The sequence below is a fragment of the Anser cygnoides genome, chromosome 1 (assembly GCF_040182565.1).
Source record: "Anser cygnoides isolate HZ-2024a breed goose chromosome 1, Taihu_goose_T2T_genome, whole genome shotgun sequence".
NCBI lineage: Eukaryota > Metazoa > Chordata > Aves > Anseriformes > Anatidae > Anser > Anser cygnoides.
The window spans coordinates 94,762,396-94,786,659 of NC_089873.1; the positions used below are offsets into that span (position 1 = coordinate 94,762,396).

The following is a 24,264-nucleotide window of genomic DNA, read 5'->3' on the forward strand; positions in this document are numbered from 1 at the left end:
AATAATTCCTTGTAAAGCTTGTTAATTAAATGGTATTTGTGTTTTATAACTATCTCAAATTAGTATGCATAATTAGTTTTTCATTGTGGTTACAACTACAACTTTTTTAGTGTAGAATTTCAGTATTGTAATACTTGAATAATTACTTTAGTCTCTGCTGTCAATGCCTATGTCTCTCTGAATATAGACATTTTCTTGAAATGACAGAGAAAACAACTCCATTCGGAAACCTTTGCATAAATTTGTATAATACTTTTGGGTCATCAGGATCAACCCTACGTATTGATGTTTCCATATCAATGAATGTCTACTTTCAGTTTCTACATAACTACAGAGAAGGCAGCATGATTTTTCATTTGTGCACATGCCTCTTGTCTGTCCTTTCTCTGTTAGTGGTTTCCTTGCTCAATTCAGATGGAATTCTAAGGAACACTTTTTAATTGCTGGGATTGTTTAGTCTAGAGAAAAGGAAGCTGAGGAGAGACTTCATCGTTCTCTACAACTACCTGAAAGGAGATGACAGCGAGGAGGGTGTTGGTCTCTTTTCTTAGGTGACAAATGATAGGACATGAGGAAACAGCGTAAAGTTGTGCCAGGGGAGGTTTAAATTTGACATCAGGAAGAACTTCATGGAGGGCGTGGTAAAAAAAAAAAAAAAGAGGGAAGCCAGAACACGCTTCCCAGAGAGGTGGTGGTGTACCCATGTACCCTGGCAGTATTTAAGAAATGTGTAGAACTTGCACTAAGGCACCTGGTTCAATGATGTGATTTGATAGGTCAGGTTGACGGTTGGACTTGGTGATCTTGAAGGTCTTTTCCGACCTAAATGATTCTATGGTAATAATAAGCTTATAATGATCTCAGATATATTCCAGTGTCACTTTGGGTGTTCAGCATAGATTAGAAATTTGTGTCGTGCGAGTGGTTGTCACCTTTACTTAACCATTAATCAAAATAATCAAGAATACATGTCAAATTCGTATTTCATCAACTGCCTGCTATTGGTTTGCAAATTTCCTTAGTCTCAATACAGTAGTGAAGTTAGGATACAGTATTGTTAGATAGACTGATGCATACATGTAGTTGTTCCTTTTAGAATCTTCCATCCCCTACCAGGACTATGAGGGTCCTGGAAAAACTTGAAAACATGCATCTTCTGAAGAATAGTCACACCAGAGAACCATGCCTTCTCTGCCTATGAAAAATATGTCTGAAAACTTGGTTCATGTCTGTCTTATCATTTTCAGTCCTTCTAAGTCTCAGGTTGCGTGGTTGATCAGTGCTTACAATCCAATAACCCAGTAGATCGTTTAATAATATTGAGAGTAATATGCCAGAGTCCTGTTGTACTGTCTGAGAGTCTTATGTACATGCCCTGCTTTCAGAAAGGTCAGAGGAAATGAAAGGCATTTAATTTCTTACAATCTCAATCCACTGTCATTGTCATTCTGAGAAACACCATCTCCCAACTCTACCTTTTCATTTTACATAGAAAAGTCTACATCAAATGTGCATTGTATATCTGTTAATGAACTTTTAAAAACTGGGCTGAAAAGAAATCATTACCAGAAACTTTCAGAATCTCTTTAGGATTGGGAGAAGGATGGCATTGTTGGCTTTACATTAGAAAAAGCAAACAAATGAGAAAGAAAAGCCGGTATGTGATTTAGTATTCATCAGAAAAATACGGTGTAATGAATGTCTAGCACTTGGTTAGTTCTGGAAAAATCTGCATGCAGCTAACTTATAGGTTAGTATGCTTCATATTGGATTTCCCTTGGATTTAGAGCAAAGAATAGTGCTGTAGCACAGATACATTATGCAGTACTGAGTGCTGCCAGGTGTAGAAAAACAGTCTCCCATTGTTAACTAGGTAAGGATACCCTGTTGATCTCTGTCATGACAGAGAAGTACTTCCACTGTGGCAGTTCAGAGAAGAACATGGCAAAGAGTTCCTACTAGTGAATTACTTTTCAGTAGCTGCTTCTGTGTATTCTCATTCTTCATCTTCTGACCACATCTAAATGCCAGAGTTCTGGGGCTGAGAGCAAGAACTGATTGCCCTGGCTGAGTTAACATTTTTTTTTCTTTCAACTTTTCTCACCTCCTCATGTAAGCTGACAGAAACACGCCATCATCTGACATGAACTACTTCATGCGTTATCAGTTTGAATGACATGGCTTTTAAAGGAGATTATTTTGATGAGAGATTTACCCACTCGAGTACTGTTAGTTTAGAGATCAGATTCCCAGAGAACATAAGAAAACTTCATAACTGCTCTGTCAGATTTATTTTTATTTCTATTTTTTAACTTTCCTGTTCACAGTAAAGCTTCTCCCTCCAAACCTAAAGTCCTTCTATGTCTAGAATAGCCTGTGACAATGCTGGTTAATTATAATGCTCTTTCACAGAATCACAGAATGGCTTAGGCTGGAAGAGACCTCTGGATGCCACCTGGTACAACCCTTCTCGTGCAGGGCCACTTAGAGCAGGTTGCCCACAACCATGTTCAGGTGGACATGAAGTTCTCCAAGGAGGGAGACTTCAAAACATCTCCAGGCTGTATTTGTCCCACAGATAAGGCATCTTAGAATATTTTGCTTTCTTAGGGTAGTTGCAATAGTATTAAACACATCAATCATTAACTGTAAAAAGTTAAAGTCAGTAAATAAATGAGGGAAAAATTAAAGTTCTAAATGAAGTATGTCAGTTCTTTTACTCGGTCTTAAACACAACCTCCTTAAATATAATCCCCTCATCATAAACTGTCATAACCTACTGAGATCTTCAGCCTTATTATATGTGACTTCGCAATTATTTATACCTGGAATCTTTCAGATCTAACTTTTGCATCACTTTTGAAGAAACTCAGTAAAATTAATAGAAATATTTACCAAAAGAAAAAAAGATTTCTATGGAACTGTTTCTCTAAAGGTGTCTACAGCCTTGCAGGGAAAAGAAAAACTTCTCAGGAAAACAGGAGGATGAAGACTCAGAGTTTCTCTTCCACCTGTGTTCCTATAGCATAAATGCATCTTTTCTTTTCAAAGAGCAGCAGAAGCTGCACAGAATAGTTATTTCCTGAACTTTCTTGATCAACATTATTACTTACTCAATGTTTCCATTTGAATAGAGGGGAGGAGGTAGATTTTAACTGGGAAGCAAAAGCAGCTGAGCTGTACCAGAAGATGAAAAATAGGTATAGATGCACCTGTATTTATCTCAAGAAAATGTTCTTTATTCCAGCAGCAACCATTCCGGTGTCAGTCACTACTAGGAAACCCTACACATATGAACATCCAAAGACTGCAGAGGGTAATGATTACTAGCAATTTTTAGTCATTCTTCTTTTCTATGCTGTAATAATATGTGTGATTGGAAACGCTCTTTTCTGTAGGCTACTTGCTTATTCATATGAGGTCCAAACAGCAGAAATGAAAATATAGTCTTGGTGCTTTATTATTTCTTCACATTTATAACATGAAGATATTGTATTTTAAAAGACAGGATATCACTTCAAAGATATCTGATTAAAAACCTTAATTACATAAGAAGAAAGAGTAAGAATTATTGCAGTAATAGATTTCATTAAATATAAAACTAATGAATTTAGATTTCATGAAATACAAAACTAATTTAAAAATCAGGTTAAAAATCACTTAATTTAAAAATCAGATTAAAATCTACAAACTGTTGAGCAATTTCTGCAGAAAGGTGAGTTCTGTATGGCATACAACATTGTGTGATTATTTTTTAAATTTATGGAAAATATTGAATCATTTTGATTAATCAATATTAATCAATTGAAACTTGTGCTCAAAGTACGCTCAAAACTCTTCTAATGACATTGATTGGCCAAGGTTGGCATTGGATAACAGTATTTTCTTAGCATCATTTCTTAGCATTTGCTTATTTTGCTTTAGACTAAACTTTCAGAAGCTAATTTTGCTCCAGAAGAGCATCTAACTCTTTGATTATCCCTTTCATCAAAGGCTCTATCTGCTTGTTTTGCCCGTATCCAATAACATTTCATGTATTAAACCCATAGCATCGGTTTTCTCTGTGCTTATTCATTGATACTAACTGAAGGTTATTTCCTAGACTTCATTTCTTCTTTGGCAAATGTAGATGAGTATCTTTTATGGGACATCATTTACTTTCAGTTAAAATGCTGATTATTTTTTTTTTACAAACCAAGTTGTTGTTTTTTTTCCAGTATCCAAACTCACGTTCTGTACATGTGAAGAATAAATCTGTTGTTAGATCGAAGCATCTCAGACTAAACCTGGTAGTGACATTTCTTTTAAAACTGTATACATTGAGGTGTGCTGTTACTGCAGAAAAGTTAAAGTGAAAGAAATAAAACTTTTTTTTTCCTGAATGAGGGGAGAAGAAACACAATCATTACTTTCTGATAATATTTATACCAATATATATTACTTCAGAAAACATTTTGTAGAGCTAAAGAAGAATTTAATTTTCTTCTGAATTTCTGAAGACTTTTTATTCTTTTTTATGAACTCACTGTTGTTTTGAAGGCAACCTGCAAATAGAAATGAGTGTTTTTATAGAGAGAGATTTTTGAACTTGAATTCCAAAGGACAAGCCTGAATAACAGAGAAGTCATTGCAAGGCTAGAATATATAGTGAGCACATTAGAAAGATTAGTGACTGGTTTAACCTTTCTATACAGTGTCTGGCTATTGTCAACAGAAAGAAGTTAATGCTGGTTTTTTGTTGTTGTTTGCAGCAGCATTAGTAACAATTATACTGTTTACGCTAATAGAAGGATAAGAAATGCTCTGTTATTCAAAAGCATCAATTGCAAACTTTTTTATAGTTTTATTTATTGTAAGTTCCATTTTTAAAGTAGGTGGAATTACAAGAGAGCTTGGGATATAAGTGAGTGTAGCTGATGGATAAGGTTCTAACTTTAAGTATATATGTCTGTATGTTACTCTAGTTCTTACTGCCTAATGAGAGGGGAGAATTTATCCATTATTTTTAATTTCCTTTAGTGTCAGGAATTTTTATAGACTGCCAGTTTGTATTTTAGGATTGTGATCTTTTTATTTTTTTTCAATTTGGCATAGCTCGTGAAGAGGAAAATGGCATGGTATATTCTTGTGCCATTTTTTGTTTGTTTTCTTTTTAATCCAAATTATAGGATTAGGGTATGAGAAAAAGCTAAGAGGCTTTTTCAAAATAAGTATTTTTGATATAATTATGTATTTGTAACAATAACAGCCTTTTCATCCTCTGTTTGACTGCTCACCTTAGGAGGAAAAAACTCAACTGTTTGTCATGGTCAGTATGCCACTTTCAAATAGCAGCAGACTTCAGTTTGAGGGACACCTGGATATTCCTGTATATCAAGACTCTTGCTGTCTGTGAGATAAGCTGATCTAGTCCTTTGCTTGTTGTAGAGTTTACTGATTTCTGTTATATTTTTCCTTCTGTTGTCAGCAAGTTTCTGCAATTATTTTTTCCTATTGAACCTGTATTATTAGAAAGCTTAATTGTCCACGATTTGAAAAAAATAAAAGTTAATTTCAAGGTAGGCATTATTGTGGTGTAGTACCAGCAGATGCTTTTGCACTTACCAGTGGAGTAATTTTACATTTTATTTATTTATATATATTTTTTGAAGTAGGTTCCATACTTACCTTGTCACACTGTTTCTGTTGCAGTCTGGGAACCTATTACACTTAGAGTTGAACCACCAAGGTCAACAGTAGGTAATGATATTTCTTTGGCAAGCTGTTTGCTTTGTTCATCGCAGACAGCACCACTGAAGTTACTCGCCTTATGCTTTAGGATTCTTTCATTAAACTTAATTTTTCTTCTAGGTAGTTCTCTTGCTTGGCATTCATGTCAATTGGGCATATTGCTCTCTTCACAGTTGGAATGTCTACTTTTTGAGAAAATGAGCCTGGAAGCTCTGAATCACCTTTGTTATAATTATGCTTGTCTGTGCTCATCCCAGTTTTTTATTTAAAAAATAAAATAAAATCTGGGCTTCTGAAATGACCAAATTTCATCTCTCTTTCTTAGTCTGTTGAAAACACATGGGTGGTACTACTTGTCTTCCTTAGCTACTTCCTATAAAGAGAATTCTTTTTTCTGTTGCAGGTGTGAAGCCTAAGTGTTTATGTGTTCAACTTTATATCAGATGCTAATTTCTGTGTAAATTAACCAACTTATTACCCACCTTTTCTCTTCCAGCTCCAATGGAGATTCCACATATTTCATCTAAACCTAAAACTTCACCCAAACTTCCTATCCCACACGCTAAAGATGGTAAACTGCTTTGTGTCATTATTTCTAATACAGTAGATATTGGATTGAAATATATTTCCGAGCAGCTGCTTAATTATCTGAGCCAGTTACAATATAATGGGGTTCTGTTCTGCTGTGTATTCTGTGATTTATTTTCAATTTTCAGGAGTAGTAAGAGATTTACTAGGTATTTATCATCATATAGAAGAATAAATCTCTGCTACCTCATGGCAGCTGGATGAGAATATTGCTAAGCTCAAATTGAGGTGGTAGTTAAAACAAGTATCTAGCAGTTAAAATATGTATTATGGCTACTTAGGTTGTACAATTCCCACACACACTGCTTTGCATTGAGAGAATAACAATGTGTCTCCCTTTTAAATCACAATTATTTCAGCTCATGACATTATTTTTTTATAGCATCAATTTCACCTTCTTATGCAATTTAAACATCCTGTTTTATTTTAAAAGGTATACTACAGAGCTAAAGTATGTGGTCATGTAACCCAATACACAGCAATGCTGTTTAATAATACAGCATCCAGAAAACAAGCAAGTGGTCTCCAATTCCAGCTGTATATACAAACAGCATTTGAAATACAGTGAAGAGTTATGTATCTTTAAAAAGCCATTTTCTTAGTAAGATAATGATACATATTTGGATATCTCATTGCAGCTCATGGGAGAACTAAGCTCACAGTTAAGGATTGTGTTTCATTTTACACTGCTTAGCCCCTTATTTTCTCAGTAATTTAATTTAATACAACAGCTTTTGTGTGAAGCAGTGTATAATCCAAAGTATAGCTACTAGACAAAAAATTCTAACTGTAAGTGAAGTTGTTTTCCTCAATTCTCAAAACAGCTTTTATGTTTTGTTTTTGATACAGTCCTGGAGTCTGTAACACTTAGAACTGCTCGACCAAAACCAACAATAGGTAACAGTTTTACCTACAAGAACCACCACATTTAAAATACATATTGTGGCTACTTAAGTGGTACAATTCTCACCAACGCTGCTTTGCATGGTTAGAATAAATACTCAGTAGACATCTAGCATCACAAGTACATCTTCATTGTATGCCACTGTCATAATTTTTTACTGTTATATTTTGTCCTTCTGAAGTGTTTTTGTGGGTGTGATTTTTACACTAACAATTCATATTCATCTCATTTGGTTTTCCTCATGCAAGTGTATTCTGTAAAGTGGACGGATGCACCACGATCTTCCTTTGACTGTGTTTCATTGTATTCAGTTTCTGTCACGTGCTTCATCTTTTCTGCTAGTGTCCAAATCAGGCATCCATCCTGGCCTTGCTTCATTTGATTTTGTTACACAGGTTCTTCATCAGCAGTATTTCATGTACCAGGCATTCATACTTCTTCACTACTCATATAAACACTTTGGGTTTCCAGAGGGTCCCAAAGGCATGTGTTGGTTTTGTTGTTTTTTTATTTTTGTTGTTTTTTGGATGTTTTGCTTCCTGACCGTCTCAGTTCTTGAAATACTTTAATAGTTGCATTTCTTTTATTCCAGTTCCAAAAGAAACACACCATATTCCCTCCAAACCTAGAACATCACTAAGCTCAGAAGTACCACAAACCAAGCCTGGTAAGTACATTGTTTTGTATCATCTTGATACGTATGTTTTACAAATACTACTGTGATCAGTGGGGCTTCAAATCCCTATTTACCCCTCGAGTGTGTATGTTGGTGTAGTCCTTGAAGGATAAAATCCAGTATCACATGTCATGTTAAGTGCAGTCTATAAGCAATCTTTTAAGTTTAAAGTTCTTCAGTTCTTTTTTTTTTTTTTTTTTTTACATTTTACATCACAACAACAACAGACATTTTCTCTGCAGTCTTCCATGAAAATAGCTCTTCTCTGAGTATGGATTGTTTTTGGGAAAGTGAGAATGAAAAACAGGGGTGTCATTGCAAAGAGGAGGTGGTTTTTGTTGTTTTTTTCTGTATTCCTCAAACTGTGTACATATTTTTTCTTTCGTAGGCACAGTCATTCATTCATTCATTCTTTTCAGTCACTTCTTCACAGCCCTTAAGTTTTTCACACATAGAAGAATGCATAATACTTTCTATAATGTTGTTTACACAGTTCGGTATATAGCAATATACAACCCTGGGCTAATTAAGGGTGGAGGAAGAAAGTTATAAAACCTATAGTAGCAATTGCATGAAATACTGGGTTGACCCTGTCCAGCAGCTAAGTGCCCACCAGCTGCTTGCTTACCACCCCCACCCCCATCGGTTTGAGGAGAGAGTCAGAAGAGCAGAAATGAGAAAAAAAAATGTGTTTCAAGATAAAGTTTATCAAGCTAAGGGAAAAGAGAAGACAACAAGTGATGCAAAGAGTTGCTCACAAACCTCCCACTAGCAGAACAATGCCAAGCTAGCCCATGAGCAATGGTTCCTTTGAAAAGACTACCCCTCAGTTTTATTCCTGAGCATGATGTTACGTGACATGGGATATCCCTTTGGTCAATTTGGATCAGCTGTCACAGCTGTGTTCCCCTTCTTGCCCACCCCCCAGTCTACTCTCTGGGGGACAGAGCAAAAAAACAGAAAAGTCTTTGATGCTGTGCAAGTTCTGTTCAACAACAGCTAAAACATTAGTGTGATGTTAACACTGGTTTGGTCACAAATCTAAAACTGAGCACCACAGGGACTGCTATGAAGAAAATAAGCTCCCTCCCAGCCAGACCCAGTACAAGTATCCAAGGTATTTGCAGCATTAGATGATGCTACTGGGGAAATGGACAGAATGGTGAAAACTAAGATTCCTTTCTTCTCTAGTAAATCTGCACCTATTATTTGGATCAAAATTTTAAAATAAGCCAGGAGAGTGTAGAAAACTGAAGTTGAAAAACCGCCCACAATTTCTTTGTGACTTATTACAGAAGTTTCAGTTTTATATTTGGGGCATTGTTCTGTAGTAGAGCTATTGCCTTGAAGTGGCAGCAATTCTGAGTTGAATAATACTCTGTCATGTATTGAGTTTCAAGGAGTGGTCATCTCTCACTGGCTGTAGGAGGGGGATGGTATGATCATTGTGGAGGTAGGGATTGTAATGTTTTAATTGTTCTTGGTAAGAGTTATTTTTGTTCTTTATTACACTGATGCAGTTCTGGAACCAATTACATTTAGAACTGAGAAACCAAAGTCAACAGCAGGTAATTATACTTTCTTATTTGTATAGTCAGATTGTCGTTCCTCTTCAACACAAATCATTAAATGCTGACCTGCAAATATTTAATAATTTAATAATGCATTTAATAATTTAACGGTCAAGATTCTCCACCTCTTTTCATATTTTCTTTAAAACATTTGAGGAGGATCCTTATGCCTTTCAAGTTTTTATGCACATAAGATGGGGTAATTTCCTTTGGTATTTAAAGAGACAGGGCAGATCAGAAAAAAATCCTAACTTACACATTCTCAGTCATACTGTAAAGATGACTCTGTTCTAGTTAGTCACATGGCTTGGGTGAGCAAAGCTGCATGCCCTAAGTTATCTTTCTCTATTCCCCATGCCTTCCAGTTTTACTAAATTCAGTCCTTCATAGGATTCTGAAAAATATTTCTGTTTCTCTTAAATATCAATTCCACTGTCAGAACAGAATCACTTCAGTGATCTTTGGGACGCATGGATCCTTGAAGCAGATCCACTTGACTAAGGCACTTTTATTGCTTGTTTGTGGTACTGAGAATCCTTCCAGTACAACCTCCATTAAAGAGCAGTGGTGTCTTTGTATTTGAAACTACTTTCCTTGTTTTCTTCTTATTTAATTGGTTAAGTGCTTCTTCTAAACAGAAACAATAATTCTGCCATATGCTCTGTTGATGATATGTCACAGAAGAGTATTTTCTCTACATCTTGGTTTTGTTCCAAGAAAACCCACACCCCTTGCATCACTTCCATACAAGCATCTGTGGCTCAAATCTTTGCTCTGTGTTTGGTGACTGTAGGTGGTAGACACTGACACCTCTGAAAATCTTAACACAGTGTAACCCAGTTTCTTTCTTTCAGCTCCTAGAGAGACGCATCATGGGCCTTCAAAACCTAAAACATCACCCAGTCCCCGTGTTCCTCCAACCAGAGCAAGTAAGCTTCTCAATACTTTGCACTTTAGTGTATGATTTTTTTTCAGTTTGAAAATCGCTAAAATTCATAAGTTCTTTGAAAGTACACAAATATTTCATTGAATAGGCTTTGTTTTACTGTCATGAAATTTTGCTACATAGCTGTCATGAAACAAGACAGATACTTGTGTGTGTCAATAACTTGTATAATGGTTGGGGTGTGGGGTTTAAACACTCTAATTCTGAGCCCTCACAAGTTGGAAAACCTGTGTCTCAATTTCCACAGAATGTGAAAGAGGTACTTGTATTTTCTAGTTACTCATTTACAAGCGCAAAATTATGATACTTTCCTGTTCCCAAAACTTCATTTTGGGAATAGCTCTGCCCATTTGAAAATTAGTTGTAAATTTCCATGTTTCTTCTGCTCTGCCTGCTTTGTTGGAAATGGTTTTGTTTTGTTTTGTTTTGTTTTTAATGTTCTGTTAATTTAAGCAAGCAGCAGATTTTTGGAGTGTGAAACACTTGAGAAGTGCAGCTAAGGGTACTGTTAGAACTATAGCAGTCTATTCTGTAGAAAGATTTATTGGAGAGAATTGGGAGAAGTGGAGAGTTAATCCAACGCTGCACTGTAACAGTCACTTTGTAATCTCAGCACTAACATTTATTGCATTGGCATGAGGTCTCTTTGTGGTTACCTTCAAATGGAAAAAATATTTCCTAAAAAAACTTTATTTGCAGAAAATGAATGTCCTGTCAGGAAAATCAAAAGACTTATGATTAGTCATCACCCTCATTACTGCATTCAAAACTTAGCTCATCTTCGCAGGTCCAAAAGAAAGTCGACGAGTCACTTTCAAGCCCAGAACATCACCAAGTCCAGATGTACCACACACAAAACCTGGTAAATACATTGCTGTTTTGTTGTGCTTGAATATTTGGGTTTTCTTTTGGGTTGTCTTTTCTCAATGAAAAAAGTGTGTATTAACATCTCTTCATATTACAAACAAATAGATTTTGTAATGAACATGAAATACGTGTATAAAGGAAGATAGAGATGGTTTATATATTTCATGGCTGCTTTTGGTGGGTTGCATATGCTTTTCTGTCACATGACAGTTGTCACTGATGACTAATTTGCATAGCAGAGTAAACAACGTATAAACATTGTAACAATGTTCTTGGAAGAAATTGCATCTCTTTTGTTCAAGTGTGCCCTGGTAATGGAATTAGACCCTTAAAAATATACATAGTAGAGAGTTGCATACTAGCGAATTGCCAAACCTCCTTAACTTGTAGTGGTTCTGAAGGCATCAGCTGAAACTTCCTTTAGTTAGTGCATATTCACTAATATTTATTGTAGTTTAAAAAGAAATCAGTAAAAGGGAGTATTTTACATTTTGATGATACTTACCACTAATTCTTTGTACGTTCTTGTTTTATGAAGTATTGGCACCTATTACATTTACAGTTGAGCAAACAAAGACAATGTTAGGTAAAGATATTACCTTGAGCTGATTATTATTATTTTTTCCCTGCTGCTCCGTGGACCAAATATTGTGGATTATTATTCTGTTTTCCACATGATCTGTTTGTGGGTTTGATTTGTTTTCTTGCTTACATAGTGAACTTAATTCTACTCTGTTCCAGGTATTGAAAGAGTCCTAGCTGTGTTGTTGTCTTCACAGAAAATTTCTCTTTCACTCTTACATGAATCACGATTGTTTTGACTCTTGTAGGAGACAAGCATGCCATGGCTACTGCAGCTGTCAGCTTTGAAATACAGATGGGAACATCTCAGCTGTGGCTGTCTCTGTTCTTTCAGATTTTGTTCCTTGACTCCAGATGAGATTTTGCTTACTTGATCATTTTTCCACTCATATTTTAATTTATGGTTGTCTTTTCCTTTTAAACACTTGCATATGTCTGTCTCTCGGTTTTTCAGTCACTCATGCAGAGATTGCAGTTTGTTTTTTCTTGAAGGCACAAGGCATGCAGTGCCTGTGCAATACCTGACTAATTTCTGAAGAGTATATACTCTTAAAACAAGTCTTTTCTTTCAGCTCCTAAAGAACCACAACATATACCTTTTAAACCTAAACCAGCTCCCATTCCAGATGTTCCACACGGCAAACCTGGTAAATTACCTTGCCTTTTGTAATGCTGTGGTTGATAATTGGGCATCCATTTGTGGTGGAGGTGTGGGGGGGAGAGGGGAGGCAGGGGGGATGTAGAATTGTCAACAGTACATTTGCTGTAACCTCTGTACTACTATAGCTTAAGAAACCTCTGCAGTAAGTCATACCACTGATGGAAACTACAGTAATTCAAGATTTTTTTAGTATTGTGTGGGTTTTACTGGAAGAATAGTAGGGACCCATATATTTAGATGAATGATATGAAGGTATTAACAACTTGTACCCGAGCAACACACTTTGGTTGTTTTGTAGCATGTTTTTGAAACTTATCAGAGAGCTCTCTTAGGGTTGTTGCAGTGCTTTTTCCCTTATATACACATTTTCACCCAATTGAGACTGAGTACTCCCTTCTGTTGTACTCCATTTAGGAGACTCCCTATCATAAATCTGGCTGACCTGTGTAAGATAATCACTGATTTCACTGAAGAGTTGTTATGATGGTTTTTTAAAAGTATTTAAATGCAAAAAACAAAACAAAAAAAAAGGAACTCTTTATAAACAGAAATCTCTGAGGGTTTTTTTTAAGGGGGTGGGGAGAGGAAGGGAGGAGGATCTCTTCATTATTCTGAGCATTTATCCAAACTTTTTCCAACAGGAATCTTTCCATCCTTCCATGAACCAGTTACTGCTATGATTCCTCATATTCCTGAAAGAACAAAGGCAACACCGGGTAATCATGTGTTTCATAAAGAATTACTCTCTTTTTCATTCTTGTTAGAGAAGGCGCTCATTACATCATATTAAAAACTAATAATGCAGTTTTGCTCTGCTTCTAGATACCCGCTTGCCCTTTGATCTTGATAAGGGTAGTAATGCGCAAGCTCATTTACTTTTGAAGGTTCTTTTCCTCATCTTCTAGCCATTCCAATCAGGAGGACATAATTCCTTCAGATGTTATATATTTTCCAGTAAGTGAGCTTTATTTAAAGAACAGATAGTGATTCCTGTCATTTCTGCATCTTATGTATGGATACTGTTATCGTAAAATGCTGCTCTGCTTTACTACTCATTGTATAACTTTATGGAAGAATGTATGAACTACAGCATAACATACACCAAAGCATACCAGTTATGTGACCTCACAAGTCAAACACCAGTTCTTAAAACCATTTTCTCTGTTAACTTTTAGTAATACCTACTGGGGAAACTTTTTTAAATATGTGAAACATTAGTCTCAGAAATCTTCCTTCTTAACTTGCCAGGTGGGGACCAAATAAGGATGAATGAATCCATGCAGAATAGGGCGGTAGGATTAACAATCTTTGCTAATAATTATTCTCTGTCCCTGGTTTCAGGAGAGATGCCCAAGATTTTCTGAGAATGAAGTGGTATCATTAATGAAGTAATAACAGCCATTTAATAATCTTTTATGTATGCTTTTTCCTTGTGGCGAATAGGAAATTAAAAATGCTTTTCATCGTGTTCATATTTTAATATCTATTCTCTGTATGCATTGATATTTAGGTATTTGGTATCTTTACATAGCTTTATGAAGTTTATGTGCCTCGTAATTCACATCTGGGGCTACCTGATGGAATCTTTACATGCAGAAAATGGCTGTTTAGAACAAGGGGGTGAAGAATGTACAGGCTAAGGTAGATTTTTGAGGACCTTTCACATTGGCGTGGATCACAGACTTGCAAGTGTTTGCTGAAAGTGCTAAAATACCATTTCCAGTATGAAAGTCATGACAAGAATTACTAGAATATAATAAAATGGTTCTTGTTGGAAGAGAGCTATTGGTTGGTTGATTGATTGATTCCAACTGCCTGATAGCTTCAGGGCTAACCAAAAGTTAAAACTTATTAAGGGTATTATGCAAATGCCTCTTAAACGTGGACAGGCATGAGGCATCAATCACCTCTCTAGGAAGTTGTTACAGCGTCTGACTACCCTCTCAGTAATGAAGCTTTTCTTAACGTCTGGTCTGAACCTCCCCTGATGCAACTTTGAGCCATTCTTACATGTTCTGTCACTGAATACCAGAGAAAAAACGTACCTCCCTCTCCACTTACCCTCTTCAGGAAGTTGTAGAGAGCAATGAGGTACTGAATAGTATGGAAATGACAGGGATAAATAGTTCACATGTAAAAACAAGGAATTTAATTTATATATCAAGTCTGATATGAAGGGCCCACTGAAAAACAGGTACTCTCTTCAGATTCTCATGTACAGCACAGAAAGGCTACTCCTGTCTGTTTTTGTCCCATTACTTTACTGTATGCTGTTTGTGACTGTATTCTTCACTGCTTCATCCAAAGCTACAAATCTGTATATAACTATTGGGAAGTCAGTCTGTGTCAGTGGCCATTTAATTTCTTTTCCTTTCTTTACAGGAATTCCAACTGATTGATTTTCAGCTTGTCTTATTACAGATTAGATCACACTTCCTTGTGTACTATGATATTCCTTGTGTACTATGGAAACAGTGTTTTTGTTTGCTTTTTGTTTTTAAATAATATTTCAATTATTGTTATGGGTGCAGTTTTTTTTTTCTTTTCTTTTCTTTTTTTTTAATTTCAGCTCCAAGTGAGAAACAGTTCATTCATACCAAACCAAAAAAACCTGAAAAACCAAGAGCGCCACACACCAAACCTGGTAATGGAGTCAATCTTGTAATTTTGGGTGTTTTTATTTAATCATTATTTTCCCCTAGCCTGAGTTTTTGTGCTTTAAACAGAATTATTCATACCTGGTTTTATGGTGAATCAACGGTAAATCAACCTTTAGATCAGTCAATCCAAAATGTCAAAACTACACTGCAAATAATAGTAGCATCTGTAGTATATGTTTTTCCTCCTTTTTATTACATTCAGCAAATGATGACTAGTAATTTGAGCGTTGACAATTTCAGTGGCTTAGATACACTGAGTTCTCTCTTATTGCTATCTTGTAAACAGAGGGGCTTCTCTATGAGCACGTTTTTTCACCCACAAAATGCAATTTAACTCCTTTGAAATATGCTGGTACACTTAGCAACTGACATATGTTATACTGAAACAAAAGTACTTTAAAAATAGTTAAGATGATCTGTGTCTCTTCCCATTTTTGTTATAGAAGTAATGTATAGGAAAAGTTAATAGAAGGATACTGAAAACTGTCAACAGTTGATTTTTAAGATATTCTGCTACTCTTTAGTTTGGGGCATTTTTGAAAGCTTTAGAAATAGTGCAAATACTGCTTTGTTTCTTTTGAAGTAAAATTTTAAGATTCTCAACATTTTCTCCCTTAACAGCAATACATCAAACAACCCCACAACCACTTATTACAAAATCTACTACCACTGAGCAGTCAAGGGCAACAATGGGTAAATAAATTTCCTTAAACTTAAGATGCAGGTCTTTTTAATTGTTCAATGGGGAAATTTCTAGAGAATATGCTCTGGTGTGTTCTTTCATGCAATATCAGTCCACTGTCCGTCATTCTGCTTACACATGTGCATGTTTCTTAATACAGAAGAGTCTCAGTTCTATTCTCGAACTAAGGCAGAAATTGCCTACGCTTCATGTCTAGCCAGAAGAATGTATTTTTCAGTTCTCCAACCAAATTCAGTGGTCTCATTTTTCTTTTAGAGCAAGAATTTTAGCCACTAACTCACCTTATCATACAGCACAGTACTAGAATATTTCTATGTTTTGGATAGTCATTTTGTTTCAGGTTCCAGAAACCCATGGAATTGTTATTGTCTTTTTTTCAGGCATTTGAGGCATGCACTTTCTGTGGGCTAACTATGGCATTGGATTGTGACTCCTTAAAAAATACAATAATAATCTTTTTCCTTTCTTTCAGCTCCAAAAGAAACACTGCTCATTCCTTCCAAACCCAAAACATCTGTTGAGCCAGAAATACCACAGACTAAACCTGGTAATTTAAAGTTTTTGACTTTAAAAGTGTTATTGGAGCACTATCTTAGTTACACTTTTTGCTGTCATTTGGTACTACAGTGATGTGACGTGATCGGTATTTAGAGAGAAATTAGTATAATTGTTCAACTCAGAGTACCTCAGTGAACTACATCAAAGAATGCCCCAAAATTGGATCATGTCTATGGGTGCACAAGTTAGGGTGGCTATTTTTTTTTAATTTATTTTTAATTGGTGGGTAGAAGCCATTAAAAATATGAGGAACTTAATTAATTTGAGTTCTATATAAGATACACTACTGTAACTGGTTTCACTAAGTTCTTTTATTTGGGGGGAATTTATTACACTAAATGAATGTGCAAGTACTTTTGAAACTCAGGCTACAGGATCTTAGTCCAAAATAGTTAGATGGTAAGAGTACTAGTACCATCTTCTAATCAGTGCAGTAATTATAGTAAATTTAGGGATGCATAGTTATAATGAAGGATGTATAGTATCTCAGCTCCACCTAGGCTATGAATTATTTCCATAAAAATTACTAGATTGGAAACTTACAATGGAAAAAAAAATTACTAGGGAAGGTGTGACAACATGATCATAAGAAAGAACAACTCTTAACTTTTCTTAATTCCTAATTCCCAGTTACCTCCAAACTGGTGATACTTTATTTTTTAGGCAATTAGGTTCATGAATAGTTTTATCATTCCCCCCTTTTTCCTTAGATTTCTCATGTAGCCAGAAACAATTGAAGCAGCGACCCTATTCATTAAAGAACGGTACACGTATTTTATTATGAAAATCAAATGGAACAGTCTAGCCAAAAAACAATTGTTTTCTAAAGGATTATTTTGGAAGACTCTCTGTAAGTAACCAAGCTAGATTCTAAGTCTCAATTGAATTAGAGCTATTTCCAATCTTGTCATAGTTAACAAGTACCACATTTTGGCACCACTACACAGTTCAGTTTAGTAGAAGAATTTTAGAAAACAGAACTTAAGGGGTCATGTTTTTACCATTTAAAATTTAAATCATTGTAATGATCTATATGCAAAAGAAATTCTACTGTTATCCTGAAAGTTGTTAAAAATGAATGGCACTAATTAGTCAATGCCATTCATCCTTATAAGTAGGTTACTTTCCAGCTTCCATATTTTAACCTTGTTTCTGAAAGAGAAAGAGACACATGTAGCATGCAGTTCTGCTTGCCAGTCTTTCTTTTTCATCCAGTAACTTTCTATCTTTGACAAAATGTGGTCAAATTTGAATGAGGGAAGAATGCCTTAAAGGTAATTATATTACTACAAACTTTAGAGAATTTTTAGTGAAATGCAAGCTAGCGTCCACTATTAGAGTGTCTGTTCTGAAGCAGGTGGAGGCCCAGCAGAATATTTGCAATGTCTGTCTGTCAGCATGAAAATACCTCCAGACTAATCAGAACACATGACTGTCTTAGGTCTGTAAAAATTGTCTTAACAGATGCGTAGGTAGATGTTTATGAAACAAAGGACACAAATACTTAATGAAATCCAACATCATTGATTTCACATCTCACAGAACAATGTTTTATTTCTCATAGCTCCAAGGACAACACACCTGGGATCAATTAACCTCATAACAGTTCATGTTGTTGATGGGTCCAAAATGACTTTGGGTAATGAGAATATTATGTCATTTTATTTTGATAACTTTACTTTCTCTGCTTTTGCTATATGGCTAAACGTACCCTTTAATCAACAGAAATACTTTAAATATATCTTTATCTTTTTCATTTGTTAGGCACATTCCAGTGCATGTACAAAATGTTGCTGTTTTTAATTTTCCAGTCACTTTCCAGCCAATTTGTTTGTAATTATTTATAGAAATAAATACTTCGTGTACATGATTGAGGAGTCATATAAAAAGATATCTTGCTCATCTTTTCTTCTGTTGTCTAGCTTTTTAATGATGTATATCTTCCCAGTCTTGAAGTTCTGGTATAAATCCGTGATTTTCAGTCGGGTTTCTATCACTCACCCTTTTTGTTTATGGTCTGCACTATGTTTGAATTTCCCTTCTACCTGTGGTGTCTGATGTTTAAAAGAAAATCATTTGCATTTGATAAGCAATAAAATCTCCTCTTTCAGTTCCCAATGAAACATACCAGATTTCACCCAAACCTAAAACGGCTTTTGTAACTGAAATTCCACGGCTGAATACAGGTAATTCTTATAATTTTCTTAGTTTGTTGCATTGAGAGTCCGTAGCTCTTAAGTAAAATCAATACAGCTTAAGGTTTAATGGTCTGTTCTTACTACCCTTGAAAGCTTTTAAGCATTATTAGTGTTTTGTGTCTGATCCACAGATCAAAAGCGTTGCTAACACAAACATAACTGACTCCCACCTTTTTCCTTGTATTTGTGAAATTTTTACCAAATTTGAATGTCAAAAATTAGTAATATGTTCTTTCCTGCATAAATGTTTTCTCAGACACTTCAGAGAGGCTAGAGTAACTGATGTTTATAGAATGATTGGTAGATTCAAATATCAAATAGCTAGCTGTATTTATGTAACAGAGTGTTTGAGTTACTCAGGTCAGTTATTTGGCATAAGATGACATTGATGACTACTTAAATTTTCAGCTTTCAGTGTGATTCACATACATACTGTAACAAATAAAATTTCAAAATTGTTTTCCAAGTGAAAGACAACAGTAGGAAAAGGTTGAAGGCTAGTAATTTTAACTTTGATGATGACACTATGCTTCAGCAGCCATGCATACTGTCTGCATTGTATGCTTCCAGTTGTCATCTCAGCAATATTTTAATGTTTCATGTTTTTATCTGAATATTTGATTTTGGGGGGTTCAGTTTGGTGTTTTATTTTGAGTTTTTTGTGTTTTGGTTTTTTTTTTTTTTTTTTTACAGAACCTAATTAAATGTCTTAAGGCCATGGATACCTTGCAGAGCTAACTCTGTATCCATATACAGTTGGGTAACTGGCTGTAAATATTTTATATCTTTTCCTAAACCTAAACATGAATGTAACTGGTCAGACTGCATGATGGAGTCATCTGACCACTAAAGAAACTAGCATTTTCAGCGTGCATTTTGGATCAGAACTCATAGAATTGTCATATGTCCATTTTGCTATATCGCATTGGTGCATGGACCTTTTTTTTGTGGCAAATTACACTGCTTTTACATGTAGCATTTAAACTGAACCTTATTTCTTTTAGCGGCATATAAAACACGTCTCACTTCTGCAAGACCAAAGCCATCTGATAAATCACAGACCAGACATGGTAATAATTGTTTATTCACTTTGGGATGGGAAGGAGATACACTAATTATTTATTTAATGATTTTCACCTGTTCTTAGAGAAAGTTTAAGTATTGCTGGAGAAAAAGTGTGTGTTTCTTTCAATTAATCAGTCTGAAGATAAAACCTTTTCAATTTAGGAAAAAAAAAAATCTATGCCACCACAGCAACTCTTGCTTTTTCTTCTGTAATATGGAATTGTTGGCATCACTTAAAGTCTCATTTTCTTCTCATTAAGCTTTTTCTTTTAAACTTCCTCACAGCTCTTAGTAAGACTACACTAGCACCAGCTAGAACAAAATCACCTGGCTTGCCAAAGTGGATTGTGCCAACAACAGGTAGAGCTGTTTTTTTGTGTGCTTTGTTTGTTTGTTTGTTTTTAATGTATTAGTAAAAACACACGAATGTTACTTCCTGAAATGATCTTAAGCCTTGCAAAATATTTCATTACATATGATCATAGAAGTTAATTCTTTAGAGCACTGTATGTAATTGCTGTTAGTGGTAATGCTATATTGTTCCTAAGTGCTACTGTGAAATGATACTGTACGTGATAAGTGTAGACTTAGAGGTAGAGTATATAATATGTCTACTGTTCGTTGATGTTTTCCATATGGTAGGTCCAGAATAAATAACCAGGTGATAGGTCCAGATGATAATCCAGAGTAAATAACCAGAGATGGTTGTATATCTAAATTGAATTAAAAATAGCCTGAACTTGATATGCTCTTTTGTATTACATGTAGAGGGGATGTCTTCATTGTAGATATGTGTTCTTTGACCTTTCATATTCCTTCTGGGAAATGAAATGAGCCCATCTGACTGCAGGACATCAGGGACAGTTATGGTATTAAATGACTTATGATGGCAGTAATCATGGATCAGGAGGTTTTGCTATTCACTAGTGTTGGACAATCTACTTCACAGAAAGTGAACTTTCTAATGTCTGATCACCAAATGCATGAATACACAATTATGTTAGACAGTATGTGAAGTTCTTCCATTCTACCGTATAGCAATGTCTTTGGCAGTGGCATTTTTAGATTAAAAAGTTTAAAAAAAAAAAAAAAGGCATTCTAGGTAAACTAGCAGTATAAACATGATAATAGGTGTTTAAATTGTTTTAAGTATAGTTTATTGTGCTTAATGCTATTTTAGGTGATTGCTAAAGTCTTATTTTAAGCGATCTTTATTTTAAATGCTCCATTTGGAGTACCTGCTAGTCATTATTTACGTGTCTTTACAGTAGGGCCAGTTGTCAGCAAGAAGTAGAGTTCCTTTATGGTAGATGATGTCAGAAATTGTCACAAGGCTATTACCTTGCTATGTATGCTAGGTATATTCACAAGCAAATAGGTATCTTCATTTAGAGTTCTGGAAAATTATGCTTTTGCAATATTTTCCATTGCTCAGTTAAGCAAGTCTTTTTTTCCTAAGTGAAATAAGTGTCCTGAAGACGTCTGTTACCTAGATTTTGCATCCTACTGAGTGAGCACTTTCAGTTAAACATGGTGTTCAAATTACTAAGGAAGAGTTGGCATTTATTGTCTGTTATCTGTTTATTCGTACCACAAGTGCTGCTGGCATAGTAACTCATTGATAACTTCCTATGACACTACATCTTTCTTCCCAGAATTCTAGAGAAATCATCAATGATTTTTTTTTTTTTTGCATTTATGGCAAGATGAAGAGGACTGCAACTTTAAGCGAATTCTTTTCATTCTGCGCTATATTCCTCCCTTTGTGATCAAAAAGTGAAATCCCAAGTCTTCTTGTAGAATAAGTGCGTCACAATATTGTGGCAAATGCAGTGTCTGAGCATACAAGAATGTCTATGCTCACGAAAAAAACATTTTGTACAACAGAGGGTTCAAGTAATCAATTAAAAGGAAATCTTCTATATTCCTCCTAAGCAATGTGCCATTATGTTCTGCAAACAATCTTGAAGTCTGCAGAAGAGACTTCAAAAAGAGAACTCTACTAACCTGGAACCCTAAATCTTACCAGCTGAGCAAAGACAAAAGAGCTTTTTTTCAGTAGATGTTATCTTAGAGAAATTATGTTTTAAGATATTTGGATGATTTTTGAGGATAGAGAAGTTTATTTCTTCCATTAGGAAAATGGTGTTATTTTCTGTGGTTAGCTGATCAGAATCCTTAACCAAGCTGTAAGGGACAACAAGTTTTCAAGCTTACATTTAGACATTATATCATTTTTTTTTCTTTCTCTGAAGAAGAGTACATTTGATAGTCTGTTGTTTTAAGACCACTTCGGATCTCTTACTTCCTTGTTGTGCAGGCAGTGCTGTTGGATGCACACCAGTTCTTCTTCCTGAGTGTACTCATTAGCATCAATGCAAAGATGTTCCACTGCATGCAGAGTGTGTTTGGCAGCTGTGGGGCCCTGAAGATAAGCTGTGGAATTTGTTTTTTCCAGCAGCAGCACATGGGATTGCAGTTGGTTTCCTGGCAGGCTTTTCAGTCTCCTGGCTAGCTGTATTGTTAGCTGTAATGCCAGGTGGTAAACTTGACTTTGGGAAAGCAGCAGAGGTTTCAGCCACTTGACTAACGTTCCTTTTAGTTTTCTACCATGTTTCCAGCCATATTCTGTAAAATTTATTTTTAATGACATGGCTTTTCATACTTGTTTTGGTTCATGTGATATATCTTGCCTAAGCATTATTTGGTTTAATCTTAACAATGTAAAAGTTGTTCATGGTCTATTAAACTTCTGGACAACCTTCACCCAAGTTTCAGCAATGTTTCATCTCCCTTGTGAGAGAATTGATTTTCACTATAACAGACATCAACTTTATGCTGTGCTTTGTTTTTATTTGTGAAACTGTGAGCATATAGCTAGGTTCTAGAGGAACTCAAATATTAAGGTATTCCAATTTTATTTTTTTTTATCAATGGCACCTTTTCCCACTTCCTTAAAACGATCCACGCTTCTAATAGCATTCCTGCTATTCAAGGTGCAGTGGTTAGTCTTAAGGTGTTCCAAATCCCATTAATATTTCCAGGAAAAAAAATGATGAAAGTAAAAGAAAACATCAACACACATTTGTCTAACACATCTATCTTCAGTTCTGTTAAAAGTCTGGATGAATATGCTGAGTTGAAATGCTTATAATATGCCAGCTAATGTTACTTGCTTAAGGCAAATGCTATGATAAATACAGCAAGTTGTATGACATTGCAGATACTTTGTGTGGAGATATAGGCAAACTTTTATGTGACTTTGAAGTGCATTGAAACATTAAAGAGGAGATTTTTGTTTTTCCTTTCACTTAATTTGCGCTACTATTTTACTAGTGGCAGTAATACTGTATAGAATATATACAGTATGTTGTTTGTTGATAGCCAATACAATTCAAAACAGATTGTAATTCTAAACTATATAGTGAAGAGCAAAATAAAGGCAGGCTTTTCTGTAGACACAGGTGCAAAACTAAGTTAGGCATGTAATAGATATCTGGATGATTTTATGAGATTGAGGCAATGGGATGATGCATATTTATTGTGGGATGAAGTTAAGAAGCTCATATACTTCAACTGTAACCCATGGTGTATAAGATTTATTTTTCTTTTTAAAGCTAATGCTGATGTTCTCATGTGTCATCCTTGAACACCAGTCATGTGAAACATTGATTAGTACTCTGGTGCTTTGTATATCTGAAGACCTAGTTAACCAATTTAGTTACCTGAAGACAAATTTCAGTTATATCAAAATCACATTACATTTAAGAATTTCAGTCACAGGAGCCAGGAAACCTTTATCCTATTTACCATGAAAAATTTATGAAAAATTACTTGTTTCATACTGGCGAAATGCTGGTGTAGTCTAGTAATAAGCTGAGTACCAGATTATAAATGTATGAAATCTTTGGTTGAAATGTTTTGATCATGTTGGAATAGGCTATCTAATTTGGTAATTTATATGTGTGTGTGTGTGTGTGTGTGTTTGTGTAGGTATATGTGTGTATTCTTTTAATTGAAACATTAAATTGCTGGACGGGGGTTGGTTCTAATGTCATGAGAAGGGTGAACTTTTCACAAACATGATGAAATTGCAAAGCGTCTTCTCAGTCTACCATATATAGGGTTTTTATAAAGTAAATATACTTATCCTGTGTAGGGAAGGCATATTAATTTAACAATTTGACTATTTGGCTGTCCTATAAATGTCAGCATGTGAAATAATTGTTCTGTACCAGGAGTAGTTGTGTTGATCTTTTAATGCCATTTACTTTTTTTTTTTTTAATGTGTTTATATTACTTTTAAGTGGGACATTCTTCTATATACAAACTGAATTTTATGCCTCCACTACTCCAAATATGGTATGTGTTTGGTTTAGAATTCCTCCAGTTATTCAATATGGAGGATAATCGAAGATCTTATTTTTCAGGGAGAACTTTGCCCTTAACAAAAATCAACAGACATTTTATTCTGTGTGTAGAAATACTAAAACGTGCCCTGTATTCATCCTTCCACATATATTTTTGGTTTCTTAGTAGTTATCTCTTAATCTTA

The 24,264-nt window shown here is 35.1% G+C and overlaps 1 protein-coding gene across 50 annotated transcripts in view; it reads left to right on the forward strand.

Annotated features, from left to right (window-relative positions):
* ABI3BP (ABI family member 3 binding protein) overlaps positions 1 to 24,264 on the forward strand; it is a 185,417-nt gene that overhangs the window by 127,521 nt on the left and 33,632 nt on the right. For 32 of the 50 annotated variants that reach the window (XM_067003035.1, XM_067003061.1, XM_067003053.1 and 29 more), the window contains 17 exons: positions 3,248 to 3,316; positions 5,692 to 5,739; positions 6,227 to 6,301; positions 7,168 to 7,215; positions 7,815 to 7,889; positions 9,419 to 9,466; positions 10,324 to 10,398; positions 11,203 to 11,277; positions 12,437 to 12,511; positions 13,167 to 13,241; positions 15,095 to 15,169; positions 15,807 to 15,878; positions 16,361 to 16,435; positions 18,011 to 18,085; positions 18,558 to 18,632; positions 19,649 to 19,714; positions 19,995 to 20,069. In XM_067003035.1, coding sequence (XP_066859136.1) covers positions 3,248 to 3,316; positions 5,692 to 5,739; positions 6,227 to 6,301; positions 7,168 to 7,215; positions 7,815 to 7,889; positions 9,419 to 9,466; positions 10,324 to 10,398; positions 11,203 to 11,277; positions 12,437 to 12,511; positions 13,167 to 13,241; positions 15,095 to 15,169; positions 15,807 to 15,878; positions 16,361 to 16,435; positions 18,011 to 18,085; positions 18,558 to 18,632; positions 19,649 to 19,714; positions 19,995 to 20,069 — 1,176 coding nt within the window. The remainder of the gene's footprint in view (positions 1 to 3,247; positions 3,317 to 5,691; positions 5,740 to 6,226; positions 6,302 to 7,167; positions 7,216 to 7,814; positions 7,890 to 9,418; positions 9,467 to 10,323; positions 10,399 to 11,202; positions 11,278 to 12,436; positions 12,512 to 13,166; positions 13,242 to 15,094; positions 15,170 to 15,806; positions 15,879 to 16,360; positions 16,436 to 18,010; positions 18,086 to 18,557; positions 18,633 to 19,648; positions 19,715 to 19,994; positions 20,070 to 24,264) is intronic. The other 18 variants (XM_067003153.1, XM_067003196.1, XM_067003191.1 and 15 more) reach the window with 13 other exon arrangements.